Consider the following 13,171-nt stretch of genomic DNA (forward strand, 5'->3'; position numbering starts at 1 on the left):
ATTTGGTATAGTTTGTTATTAAGCGCAGATACTCTATGAGTTGTATGGTTTTCTCTTGTAATTCTCAAAAATTTTGTTGAATTTGTTGGGTTGTCTAGTTTCTCTACGAGAATTATGCCGATTAGCGGCCAGGTTTTGTCCTTGATGTAACTTACTTGAATTAGGACAACTTAAACGGTAGATTTAGACAAGTTATTTGCAATTTATTCTTTCCAGATTGTTTCAGCCCTAGAGCTGACTTTGGTCATTGGGGAAGTTTTACCCATTTCCATCATATTGCTAGTCAAGATGGCTATCTATGTACTTTTTCAATTGATTTAATAAAATACTATAACTTATCTGATTAAAAAATAATAATGAAAATTCTTGTTTACCACATTATTTAGTGATTAAATTTAGAACAAATGTTTATTCTATCATTATTAATAGGTGAAATAACAAAATTATATTTGCATAGATGAGTAACTTTCATATACACAATCTTACTGTTAAATAAAGAGTGGTGATTTTCCCACTCCAATTTTATCCACTTACACTCCATTTTATAACTAAAAAAGGAGTGTAAGTGGATAAAATTGGAGTGGGGAAATCATTGCCCTAAATAAAATGTAGCCAATAATTTTAAAAAATTCATAACAACCTCCAATTTCGTATGGGGAAGGCACGCGCGTGTGACTGTTTTTTTGTTTGTGTATTGAAGTTGATGGTATGAAACAGACGTGACTACAGCTGCCTTTATAGGAGAGTGGGTTGGCATCATAATTTGTTTCCCTTTTGCCTCACTTTAAACTTTTCTGTCAGTCCCACCCACCGCACTACCTTTCTTTTCTTTTCTTTTTTGCCCCTTTCATTCTTAAATTATTGCGTTCGACCCCTAGATTCTTTATATTATTACCTTAACCCTCTTCTTATTTATTTAGCCACCCACCTACTTTTGATAGACATGCCACCATTCTTTTTTTTCTTTGAGAAAAATAGTTTAGAGAGAGATTGGTTGTTCTCACAACCATTATCAGGGCAGACTCACAACCTCAAACTGGAAAAATTTACACGTGATATCCAATTGTCAGCTATCATTAGTATGAATTTATGTTAAAATTACTGATTGCACAACAACAATGACTGCAGATAGCGAGACTCAAACACTGATATGATGAGGCTACACACAGTGCAAAGACTTTATCAACCGAACCAAATGCCACCTCATATTCAATAATAAAGCATAACATTGAATTTTGAAGTGCCCATATCCATTGTCATTTCTTTTCTATCTTCTTCCTTAACTAATAACTATTGTTTATTCTTTTATTTAAAAACCTTTTTCTCTACGTTTTGATTTCACTGGCTTCCTGTGTTCTTGTTTCTCTTTTTGCAGGTCAAATGTCATGTTGGTAAGTTACCCAGTTGGGAAAACCATGAACAAAATCTTTTTCTCTTTCACCAAGTTTAGGTATATTGCTATATTTTTGAACACCTTTTATACACCTTTATTTATTTTTCATTTTTCTTGTAATTTTAAATGTAAATAAAGTAAATACCGGTATGTGGTTTTCCCAGTGTTGAGCCATAACAAACAAGTGTTTTTGTTTTTATTTTTTGTTTTTTGGCGAAAGAACAAACAAGTGTTTGTCATTTTTCAATCAATCAGATTCAAAAACCCAGCAAAATTATTGATTATTTGCAAACAAAAACAGAAAGCGGACGAAATAAAGAAATCATGATAGCGAAATCTCACGGAGTCTGTATGTAGGGTAAAATCAGATTAACAATATAACAGAGACAAAATTCTTAAAGTAGGGTGACAATTTGTTTTGACATCATAGTGCTCTGCAAATGGTGATCAAATTCCAATCCTTAAACAATGTTTGTAATGACGTCCTTTGACTAAACTCCTTTGTCTGTCGGTCTGTTTTGTTGCTTCTGCATTGTGCATTGTGCTGGTGGGTGGTAAATTTGTAAATGAAGTCAATTATTGCTTATGCTTTAGCTTTCTTTTCACTTATAGTCATGCATAATGTTAGAATTCAACTAATGTATCAATATGTTTTTGCTTTTTTATGTTATCGTTATATCGTCATGTGGTGCAAGTCACACATGTTAATGTACGAGTGATTATTATTACTAAAACATTAATTCTGTCACTCACTCATATGAAAAGCACACATTATAAAAAATACCATGTGACAGTCCGACAGTCACACATGAGTATTTTGCGATGCTCCTGTGCCAATTATGTAAGTTAATAATTGCCCCATGAATGTGAAGGAATTGAATCCAAGTACCCTTTCAATCCAAGCTGTTGTTCTCTTGGATTCACACGAAAATATGATACCCTTGGCTGAAATTATCTGAAAGAGGAACGGCAACATGGGCCTACACAAACAGAGTTGTATGCATATAAGTGCTAGAAGAAAAGTGAAAAATGTCAAGACTCAAGGCTCAAGGCCATTCTAATTTGTTGGGTTTCTTTGTTAATCTCATTGCCAGCCAACGACAAATATTTGACTTTATTAAAAAGTGGACGGTATTTTTTCATAATGCATAAAGTTTTGCAATTTTTCATACTAGTTACACCTACAAGTGCGGAGTGTGGACACAACCTTAATCATCATATTCCCGCTAATTTTTGTTTTCCACAATCTATGATTTGGTCCAATTTTAGAAAAAAGGTGGTCAATGTAGATGTAGGGATTAGTGTTGCTATCAGTATGAATTTTACCAATTCAAATGATTTCAAATTGACTAGTTTTATTGGTTTGGTAACCTGTTTTTACAATTAAAAATCGAAAAGGAAAAACAAACATTTGGTTTAATTAAGAAGATTCATTCTTTATTTTGGAAAAGTTAAAATCCGAAAGGAATCTACAAAACATCGAGCTCGGTCCATACAAAAATGCTAAAGGACATGTAACCATATTAGTCAAGATTTTTAAGGACGATTGTGTTGCACGTAATTTGTTGACCCAATATGCTATCATCTCAATGTTGTCGCTAATCACATCATTTGAAAGGGTCTTATTTGTAAAGTTAAGTGATTGATAATGGCTATCCATCATTTGCGTTCATGGCAATGTATATTTTTCGGCCTCGGTAATAATTCTGTCATTTTCGGTCATTGTTTTACATTGTATCATCATCTATCAACAAATTCAAATTTGAAAATATATTTCTCAATTTATGTGGCAGTTAATGTGCACATTACATTATTATATTAGAAAACAAATTATATTATAGAACCCAATGAAATAAGACCATGTAAGTCGGGAAAAGAAAGCTAAGAAGAAAAGTTATAAGATAAGAGAGTTAAAAATATGCATGCATACATCAAAATGTGCTTTTGTCACATATCTACACATAGTTTCACTTAAAACCTATGAATTTGAGCATACAATAAAACCAAAACACGAACAACCCCACCTACAAAAACCCTAGAGTCCCCCACTTGTGCACAATCATGTGAACACATTAGAAAATTAGAAATACATATCAAGTAGGCCACCACCCCTTCCTTATCTAAGCACCATTCTTCACTCTATTGTCCCCCTTTGCTCCCAAAGCCCAAACCCAAACCTAAACAGGAATCTCTACCAAGGACTTCACCCCCACTCTCGATCCCCGTGCGTGATCTCCTCTGCCTCTGCAAGCCAAAAAACTATACAGTTACACGCGTACAAAATGCGCGTGGGGGTAATAAAAGGGTCAAGATCGAAGGGGAGGGCCCAAATGACTAAGGGCGTCGCTTTTGCAGAAGGCCCCTCGACTTTTACGCGGGTGCTGCCTCTGCGCTCTCTGCCTCTCTCAGCCTTTCATCGTACTTTTGTCACGTCAATCATCTGCACGCGCCCCGACCTCGCCACTGTGCTTACTCTCTCTCTATTTCTCTGTCTCCCTCCCCACCGTACGCGTGTCGCTGAGGAAGGGCTATTTCCGTCATTTTAGGATAAGTTACCTCCCACCAGCCAGCTGCAACAGTCCATAAGCGCAGGTCAGAAAATTTTCTCCCTCTTTGCTTTTCTTCTTCGTCGCAGGGTACTTACTCATATATCATATCCCGAGATGCGGTGGAACACGTGGCGGGAGATGTGTGGTGGATAGGACCCACTTAGGAACTGGATCCGTCTTTGTCCGTGCAGAGGCTTGTCGGCAACTTATATAAGGTTAAAGGTTGTGTTGATCGTACGGCCAGGATTCATGAATGGGCCAAAACTGAGCTGAAGCGTCAGAGGCCGACCCAGAGCTATAAATCGCAGGATGAGACGGATAACTGGCAAACACCAAACTACCCAATTTCTACTTTTTTTTCTTTTAATATTATAATCACACCTTATGTTTTTTTTTTTTTGTTTTTTTTTTTAAAAAGAAGAAAAATCTGCAAATTTTTGCTACCCAAAAATTACAAATCTCTCCCAAAGAAAAGAGGATTGTGAACTACTATAGTCACAATGTTATAACTCCAATGCAGGACTTCGAATGCAAGCGATATTGAGGAGGAGATTTGAATATAAGACTTCGAATGCAAGGTAATTACTCTTAATTATTTGAAATACAAGTTCTATAATTAATGTAATTTATTTTTAGAATAGAATTTTGATACCATTTGATTGACGGAAGAAAATCGAGTTGTGATTCACAATGCATTGGAATATCTAGCTTCGGTTTAGCTCGAAATCTCGTTGATATGGTGGAATTTGCCCATAACTGTAGACGGGCTTTAAACTGTCCCTAAATCCAAAAGTCTAGTCCAACTACTATATTTCAAAACCACATATATATATATATATATATATATATATGCAAGAAATACGAACATTTTTGCAGGCCCAGCCCTATGAGCCCAAATCATAAAACAGTACAAATAAATGGCTTGTCTCCTTAAAATTGAGGAGGAGTTCTTCCTTACAACCATGTGCGTCCACCAGTTCTATTTAGGTCTTCGGTCAAAAATATAAAAAATAGTAGCGAGAAAATATTTGATTATTAGTAGAGAGCAACCCAACATCACTAAACAAAATTTCTTAGGTTGTTTAAATCCAGCTCTGATCAGCACCTATAGTTTTATAATTTGAGCTGTACTGCCATTAAGTCAACATGAGGTTGGAGACTTAATGAAGACAAAACTTTCAACATCATGATGACTTCATGCAATTTGAGGTTGATTATTAAGAAAGATTTAGCAAAAAAGACTACACAAACTCATGTCTGGGTTTTCTGCAGGGTTGCAACCCAGCTTTTGTTGAAGAGAAAATAAATAACCAGACATGTATAATTGCATTCATCAATTTGACTCAATTCTGCAAACTCGTTGCTCAAGAAATCAATTATACACTTCAAAAATATAGCCAGAGCTGACAAAGAGATTCTCTCACCCATCCTTTTGATTGTTTGACGTTGACTTCAAGTCTTTTTTGGTGTCTGACCTCAAGTCATGGCAACAAAGGACGAGCACCATGATCATGGAGGAAACAAACATGGGTATGGGCCCAAAAAACCATAGCAGAAAGTTGAGAGCAAAATATAGTGCTCTGAGCCCAAGTGACCAAAACTCACTTCCCCTTTGAACTGCATTCTCCACTTTTTTCTCTCTGTCCTGTTTTTCCAAATCTGATAGATCTGGAGTGCTTAGTAGGTAGTTTGAGTGGACAAAGTGCCTGGTTGATTGAACAAAGAATGAGAAAGCAAAGAGAAAGCTTGACAAGAGGCATATGTACTTGATTGAAATAATTGATGGGCTTGTGTTGCCATATATCATTTCTTTTGGGAAGAAGTTGTCTGTGGAGTTTGCCATCCAAGTTCCAATGAGAGAGCAGAGAGTCAAGGAGATTGCGGCTAAGTACATAGTTGCACTTGTGTTGGAGGCAATCACACCAAGGCCTCTGCTAACATTCTTTCTGACTATATCATCATTATCACCCTGCAGCCAGCTCACAACAACAGTATCAGCAAAATAAATTAAATTGAATTGGGATCAACAAAATTGGGCAATTAAAGAAAATATGGTACTTGACTGACCTTCAAAATTTTCTCAACCCAAACTTTTTTGTCATTGATTTCATATCCCATGGATGTGTATTTAGGGTATTTTCTGTATGTGTAAAGAAGGAAGAGGTGGTAGAATAACATGATTAGCAGCCCACTTGGAACCAACACCACATCAAGGTACTCATGAAGAAAATCCATGGTCTCCTATGGTCTCTTGCTGCTGCTGCTCAAAATGGCAATGGAGTTGCAGGGATTTTATAAAGGAGCAAGTCCATTGCAGTTGGATTTGTTTAAACCTAGGCTTGACTTTGTGTTGGAGCCTTTGGGAAGTGGTCATCTTTTGAGCTAAACTAATTAATAATAATTCATGCAAGGAGATGGTAGTCATAAGGCCAATTAATTAAACAAAACTGATTTTATAGTTTCTTTATCCTTTCCACATATTTGATTACCATTCTAAATTGTTGGTTGCAATAAAAGATAATATAAAAACTACAAAATATAGTATTGCAGCCTAGCTTCATTCATGAATGCCAGGTGGGAATGCTCTATGTCTCCTGTTCATGTCTCTAGTTTTATGGAATAAAGGAACCCACAGAGAATATTCAACATATGGGAGTCTAGTTTTAGCTTAAAGATTACCAGTTGCTTTCATTTTTGGCAACAGCTTTCACTGTCAACTGGTTGCATATGAATTGGAAATTGAAAGCAAGTTCAAATTTGCAGCAAGTCAAAGCATACGCTCTTTAAACAAATCCGAAAACAATCCCAAGAATCATGGGCAGGACAGGAGAGCTCCATTATAAACAGAACAAGACCTCCTTACTGCATTGTCCTCTGCAGCACCAAGAGATAGGAAGCTATGGATTTTAAGAACTTTCAGGAGGAGTATCTGGATATGGTGTTGGTACCAAGTGGGCTATTGATCATGCTAATTTACCACCTCTTCCTCCTCTATAAGTACCTCAAACATCCTCTCTCCACAGCCATGGGCTATGAAAACAAGGACAAAAAAACTTGGGTTGGAAAAATTCTTCAGGTAGAGTTCCATATCTATTTTTTTTCTTCAAGTTCCTGATCAAACAAATTTGTTGATCTCAATTTTCTTACCGTGTTGGTGGCTACAGGGTCAAGATAGTGCTACAGCTGTCACTGTGATTTCCACCAATACAACTGCAACTATTTACTTGGCAACAATCTCTTTAACTCTTTGTTCTCTCATTGGAGCTTGGATGGCAAAATCCACCAACAATTTCTTCCCAAGAGAAATAATATATGGCAACACAAGCCCATCCATTATTTCTATCAAGTACATTTGCCTCTTGACCTGTTTTCTCCTGGCTTTTTCATGCTTTGTTCAATCAGCCAGGCACCTTGTCCATTCAAACTACCTGCTAAGCACTCCAGGAGCTACTTCTAAAGCTGATGTGAGAAAAGCTAAGAGAGCGGTTGAAAAGGGAAGTGAATTTTGGTCACTGGGGCTTAGAGCACTATATTTTGCTCTTAATTTTCTGCTATGGTTTTTTGGACCTGTGCCCATGTTTGTTTCGTCTGTCACAACGGTTGTGATCTTATCTTGCCACGACTTCAAGAGGTCAGATAATAATCAAAAGTGGCCTGCCTCAGCTGTGGCTGTAAATGAAAGTGCATTATTAATTTCTTGAGCTTCAAGTTTGTAGAATTGGATCAAATTTCATTGATCATAAATGCATTAACTTCCAGGTTTTTTATGTCCTCTGCAACATAGCCTTTGTTTGCTTTTCTTTTTGGGTTTAATCTCAAGGTTACAGGAAGTCCTGGAATTGAAAAACTTGAGGTGTACTTGTACAACTGCCAGTCAATGTTCGTTTATACGGGCGGTTTGGCAGGATGTTTTACACACACGCATGTGTTTGCTTTACAATTCTGAAAAAATAATTCTATTTGGTCAACTCAATCAACCAATTATGTCAATCCTATTGCCTTCAAAAATAATATAGAATGCTACAGCTTATTTTCTTTGTAAATAGAATATTCAACCACGATTCAGGTTAGGTGAAAATCCAACTGTTAGTTCATAGATTGTAGACATCTACTAGTACTATCCATTCAATATAAAATTTCAATTTAGAAACCAAATTTTGGACCATAGACTGAAAAAAATGAAGTTAATCTTCTAATTTATAGCTTTTGAAACTCTATTACATTCGTTTTCTCAATCAAATTACATTTCTCTGGGCTACCTACCATCCAACAACTCCAAATTAAATGCATTCGTAATTCCATTTACAATTTTACATAAAAAAAAATAAATTTAGTGCTTCCAATCCAATAAATTAATAATTAGACAGTAGCTTCAACTGCTTCTGTATGCTGATGAATGTTCACAGCCACCTCTGTGATTCTCTGACCAACATTTTTAACCAGCTGCCTTCCCGGAAGCTGGTGGTCATGCAAAGGTCTGGTGTTTTTGTCCATGTAATGGAGGAGTATGACCATAACGATGGAGGACAGAAACATTGGTATTGGACCAAAAAACCACAGAAGCAGAGTCAGAGCAAAATAGAGTGCTCTAAGCCCAAGTGACCAGAAATCACCTCCTCTTATAACTGCCAGCTCCACGTACCAAGCCGGAATATTACTGTCTGGTGTGCTTATCAGATAGTTTGCATGAACAAAGTGCCTTGCTGATTGAACAAAGCATGCAAAGGCCAGAAGAAAACAAGTTAAGAGGGTTATGTACTTGATTGTAAGGATTGAGGGGCTGACGTTGCCGTAGATTAATTCGCTCGTAAAGACTTCATTGCTGGAACTACTTCCAAGCCAAGCTCCAATGAGAGAACTGAGAGTTAAGGAGATGGAACACAAAAAAGTTGCTGCTGATATGTTGGATGAAATCACATTGAGGGCTGTGCCGATGTCTCTTTTGTCAACCTGCAATTGAAGGTAGGCAGAAGAGATCAATTTAAGCTGTCTTGGGCTAAAATTTGTTACAGAATTAAAGCTACCATTTAAAAGAGAGAGAGAGAGAGAGAGAGAGAGGAAGAAGAGATTCCAGTTACCTGCATAATTCTTTCAACCCAAGCTCTTTTGTCATTGTTCTCAAAGCCAATGACTGTGGTGTGAGGGAGATGAAGATATCTGTAGAGAAGGAAGATGTGATAGACAAACATGATCAGCAATCCAGTTGGGACCAACACCAAATCAAGGTCCTCCTTTCCAAAAGCCATAACTTTCCTTGCTGGTTTGCTAACTGATAAAAGAATGAAGATGGGAGATCTAATTTGTTACTGGAATTTTAGGGTTGGAAGGACGCCTTAATTTCTATCTATCTGTTGAAGGGACCTTTGACTTCAAATGGGGCTGCGAGCACAAACAAGTTGCATTATTTTTTAGCTCAACCCCCCTTTTAGAACACTTCAAAAGAAAAACAAGGATTGTCTAGAAGTGTGTTAATTTATTGAGCAAGTACTAATTATGAGGGCTCTCTTTTTCTTTTGGGGAATATTAATATAACAGGATTGTCTGTTTATGGGTGTCCGATTGTGTAGTACAGCTCGTAGGTATTAGATTAAGCACTCAAACTATAGAACATAGAAGAATATAAGAGATCGGGGAAACGAAAATATGGATCGAAAAGATGAAAGAAAGGGCAGAACAGTAGAACAAGAAGAATATCAGAGGTCGAGGAGACGAAAATATAGATCAAAGGGACGAAAGAAAGGACCGAAATCAGAGAATTGAGAAGGAAGGACAGAAATCACGTAGTTTTAAGAGAAGGTTTATTCAATATCCAAATCTGAATTTTAAAGAACTACATGGGGTTATTTATAGCAAAACTAAAACCTAGACATAATAGGATAAAAATCCATTGCTTAAACGGAAATCCTAACCCAAATAAAATAGGAAACTTAAAACTAGAAATCTGAAAATCTGGAGAAGTATAAATCCTATGAGAATTTGGAAAACTAGAGAATCTAGGAAACTAACAAATACATTAGGAAATTAATAAGTACATTAGGAAACTAATAAATTTAGATCCTACACGTCCTGCATCACTGATCCTTACAGAACCAAGTTCAATTTTTCCTCTCTTACGGGATTGGTTACAGGTCTTTGTTTTTCATTTCCTTAGTACTTTTCTGCTTTGCTGGCATCCGAGACTTTGGCAAGAATGTTAGGCATGTCCCATTTGTTTAATGTGAAAATGAACAAGTAGTAAAAGTCTCATTAACAGTATAAACAAATAATTAATCAAAATTCTATCTATAAAAACAAAGAATTATTGAATAGCAGCCACCACATCGCTGACTTATTGGATGATCATGTAACTTGTAAGGACTTGATATGATCACCATTTCAAAGATTGGCATTTCAGGATTAGGACTTTCTTACTTGTAAAAGAGATTAGCCATTAATAATCATGATATGCAAATGTGATTTAATTTATTCAGCAGCCACATAAATCTTGCAATACATGATTGTTTCTAAGGATAGACTTCAATAAGAGACCTCAAACCAAATATTGGTGTTAACTTGTAGTTGCTGAAGCCAGCCTCAAGGAAGAGGTTTTTCCAATCCTTCTCGCTTCTCTCTCTTCCAGTAACCACAACCATCATCAGCAGGTCAAAGAAGAGCTTTGCTTCTGTTATTTCGTGCTCATCTTTCGTATCGTCTATCACTATGTCTATGATGATGACCTTCCCTTGACCATTGCCTGGAATGGCTTCTCTGCATTTCTTCAGAACCTTCAAGCATTCCTCATCGCTCAAAGCATGTAAAGTCAGCTGCCAAATTACTCAATTTTGACATCAGATCTCGAAAACCATGTAGTTGCTAAAAGTACAGAGAGGCCAAAACAGAACATCACTGAAAAGTGAAATTTGCATACCTTGAGTAAAATAGCATCGGCTGGAGGGATGGCCTGGAACATATCACCTCCAATGAACTTCAAATTCTCAGTGTCTGTCAAATTAGCAACAACCTGTGGAAGTTCAAGAACGGTGCATTTCAAGTGAGGGAAGGCCTCACAAAGGATCCGAGCAACTTTGCCTGTACCACCCCCAACATCAACTAATGAACTCAACCCTTCAAAGATTGGCTTGCAATCTTTAATGACCAAGTTCATCATTCCAGAATCACTAGTCATTGCCTCGTTGAAAAGACTGTTGAACTCAGGGTTTTGGTCTCCATATTCCCAAAATCCCATCCCATGTGCACTCTCAAATGGGGTTAGCTCGTTCCCTCGGAACCAATTTCCCAAGAACTGCCATGGGGTTGCAAGGGCCGGATCAAGCATCGCCAAAACAAAAGGTGACAAGCTGGGAACTTTATCCTTCAAGAGTAGCCTAGAAGATGGTGTAAGATCATATGCCTCTTCTTCTTCTTCTTCTTCTTCTTCTTGATTGTTACGAACTTGTTTTATAGCAAAGAAGCCAGAGCGTACCATGAGGCGCATGAGCCTGTGCACATGCCCAGTTCTTGCCGGATGAATTTGAAGTGCTGTGACCAAGTCAGGGAGAGTAATGGGTTGGCCGTGGCTGTTGATTATGTCCGGTATGCCAAGCTGAACTGCACACTTGAGTGACATAGAACTGATGAAGTTGAATATGTGTTTGTACAAATGAGACTGAGCTTGAAACAAGTCTCTTGCTTCATCACCATCCATAATTCTTCTGCAAATTATTTTGCTACTAACAAACCAGTCCTGCTTATATCACTCTTAAGAACAAATGATTTCATTAATTACTCATACGAAGATAAAAGTTAAAACTCAGCAAAGCCTTATCATCAGATACCCTAAAGATAAGGAGAATTTTCCGTCTGTCCTGGATGGATAAGGGCAGGACTTTTGAAGACGAAAAAGGACAAAAGGGCTCGTTGAATTCTAAGCTCACATGTCAATTCTTGGCATTTGGAGTGATTTTGATTTCAAATAATGCTGTGGAAATGTCAACTCTTAACATGGGTACAGATGAGATGAGGGTAAAATGAAACGTTTTATATGTAACATGGGCTGCTTTAAAAACTCATAGAATTCAAATAAAGGCGCTGAATTTCATTAACGTAGATGTTAACATTACAAGATTTCAGATTCTTAACTACAATTCTACCCCTACCCAAAGAACACAAAAGAGAAAAAGAAAAGAAAAAAAAAAAAAGCCTTTCGTCTAGAACACACCATACCCAATACAAGTCCTTCTCTGTACTAAAACCCATCACAAACCTAAGTGCTGCGTCACTAAGCCCTCTCTCCCCTAATGCGCCTAGCGAGCTGAATATCCTTGGGCATGATGGTGACCCTCTTGGCATGGATCGCGCACAGGTTGGTGTCTTCGAAGAGACCAACCAAGTAGGCCTCAGCAGCCTCCTGAAGAGCAGCCACAGCAGAGCTCTGGAACCTCAAGTCGGTCTTGAAATCCTGAGCGATTTCACGGACCAAACGCTGAAATGGGAGCTTCCGGATGAGGAGCTCAGTGCTCTTCTGGTACTTTCGGATCTCACGGAGAGCCACGGTTCCGGGCCTGAACCTGTGTGGCTTCTTCACTCCGCCGGTGGCCGGAGCAGACTTACGAGCTGCCTTGGTGGCCAGCTGCTTGCGAGGAGCTTTTCCTCCGGTGGACTTGCGGGCGGTTTGCTTGGTACGAGCCATTGATGAATTGAGTGGAAGATTAGGTTTGCAGAGAATTGGGGATGCCGATTGAATTCGGAGTTGAGTGAGTATGAATTTGGGTATGGAGGGTTTTTTATAAGGCAGTGTGTTAAAAATGGAGATGGGAGAGGACTAATCGTGGCTGTTGATCCATCTTGCGTTATCGACGGCTGCTTGGTCTGGTGGGCTACTTTAGTTGCGGATCGATGACGTGGAAGGTTTTTGGGTTGTGTCTGAGCGCGAGTTTGAAATTTATGGCGCGGATATAGAAGAGACTACAGCCGCTGATTCCGTGGTAATCAACGAGTGTAGTTAGTTTAGTGTTTCGGGTGGTATGGCCACGGATCGAGGATCGGTGACGTGGCTGCCTTGCTGTATTTGGGAGTTTGGGCTGCTCAGTGATTGGGCTTTAATATCTTATTGACTCTCTTCTGTTGCGGTCTGAAGTTATGGTTTTAAGGATGCTTCGATATGGGCTTTTCATGTCAAGCTATCCGTGCTATAAATTAGAGGCGATTCCAAAATTTTAATACAAATTATAACACATTAGACCCCACCTCC

The 13,171-nt window shown here is 38.0% G+C and overlaps 5 protein-coding genes across 5 annotated transcripts; 1 reads left to right on the forward strand and 4 right to left on the reverse strand.

The window, feature by feature from the left end:
- On the forward strand, window positions 3,237-7,923 carry LOC18779307. The gene is made up of 3 exons (XM_020561420.1): window positions 3,237-4,520; window positions 6,706-7,018; window positions 7,107-7,923. The coding sequence occupies exons 2-3, from the start codon at window positions 6,842-6,844 to the stop codon at window positions 7,641-7,643; spliced, it is 714 nt and encodes a 237-aa protein (XP_020417009.1). The 5' UTR covers window positions 3,237-4,520; window positions 6,706-6,841; the 3' UTR covers window positions 7,644-7,923.
- Window positions 5,133-6,237, reverse strand: LOC18780532. Its single transcript, XM_020561419.1, has 2 exons — window positions 6,010-6,237; window positions 5,133-5,911 (listed from the first exon to the last, which is right to left on the reverse strand). Exons 1-2 carry the CDS (start codon window positions 6,175-6,177, stop codon window positions 5,363-5,365), a joined length of 717 nt encoding a protein of 238 aa, XP_020417008.1. The 5' UTR covers window positions 6,178-6,237; the 3' UTR covers window positions 5,133-5,362.
- LOC18781056 lies at window positions 8,113-10,254 on the reverse strand. Its single transcript, XM_020561776.1, has 2 exons — window positions 9,021-10,254; window positions 8,113-8,892 (listed from the first exon to the last, which is right to left on the reverse strand). The coding sequence occupies exons 1-2, from the start codon at window positions 9,186-9,188 to the stop codon at window positions 8,302-8,304; spliced, it is 759 nt and encodes a 252-aa protein (XP_020417365.1). The 5' UTR covers window positions 9,189-10,254; the 3' UTR covers window positions 8,113-8,301.
- Window positions 10,386-11,758, reverse strand: LOC109948539 (trans-resveratrol di-O-methyltransferase-like). The gene is made up of 2 exons (XM_020561775.1): window positions 10,850-11,758; window positions 10,386-10,745 (listed from the first exon to the last, which is right to left on the reverse strand). Exons 1-2 carry the CDS (start codon window positions 11,624-11,626, stop codon window positions 10,446-10,448), a joined length of 1,077 nt encoding a protein of 358 aa, XP_020417364.1. The 5' UTR covers window positions 11,627-11,758; the 3' UTR covers window positions 10,386-10,445.
- On the reverse strand, window positions 11,996-12,693 carry LOC18779950 (histone H3.2). The gene has a single exon (XM_007213912.2). It carries the CDS (start codon window positions 12,608-12,610, stop codon window positions 12,200-12,202), a length of 411 nt encoding a protein of 136 aa, XP_007213974.1. The 5' UTR covers window positions 12,611-12,693; the 3' UTR covers window positions 11,996-12,199.

This window comes from Prunus persica, chromosome G4 (assembly GCF_000346465.2).
Source record: "Prunus persica cultivar Lovell chromosome G4, Prunus_persica_NCBIv2, whole genome shotgun sequence".
NCBI lineage: Eukaryota > Viridiplantae > Streptophyta > Magnoliopsida > Rosales > Rosaceae > Prunus > Prunus persica.

What these genes read in the sequence shown, in the direction of transcription:
- LOC109948539 (XM_020561775.1), bottom strand. Translation starts at nt 11,626, where the DNA reads ATGGATGGTGATGAAGCAAGAGACTTGTTTCAAGCTCAGTCTCATTTG. An exon ending in CCGATGCTATTTTACTCAAG is followed by an intron (nt 10,746 to 10,849) that starts GTATGCAAATTT and finishes GTAATTTGGCAG; the next exon opens with CTGACTTTACATGCTTTGAG.
- LOC18781056 (XM_020561776.1), bottom strand. Translation starts at nt 9,188, where the DNA reads ATGGCTTTTGGAAAGGAGGACCTTGATTTGGTGTTGGTCCCAACTGGA. An exon ending in GGGTTGAAAGAATTATGCAG is followed by an intron (nt 8,893 to 9,020) that starts GTAACTGGAATC and finishes CTTCAATTGCAG; the next exon opens with GTTGACAAAAGAGACATCGG.
- LOC18779950 (XM_007213912.2), bottom strand. Translation starts at nt 12,610, where the DNA reads ATGGCTCGTACCAAGCAAACCGCCCGCAAGTCCACCGGAGGAAAAGCT.
- LOC18779307 (XM_020561420.1), top strand. Translation starts at nt 6,842, where the DNA reads ATGGATTTTAAGAACTTTCAGGAGGAGTATCTGGATATGGTGTTGGTA. An exon ending in GGGTTGGAAAAATTCTTCAG is followed by an intron (nt 7,019 to 7,106) that starts GTAGAGTTCCAT and finishes TGGTGGCTACAG; the next exon opens with GGTCAAGATAGTGCTACAGC.
- LOC18780532 (XM_020561419.1), bottom strand. Translation starts at nt 6,177, where the DNA reads ATGGATTTTCTTCATGAGTACCTTGATGTGGTGTTGGTTCCAAGTGGG. An exon ending in GGGTTGAGAAAATTTTGAAG is followed by an intron (nt 5,912 to 6,009) that starts GTCAGTCAAGTA and finishes AGCTGGCTGCAG; the next exon opens with GGTGATAATGATGATATAGT.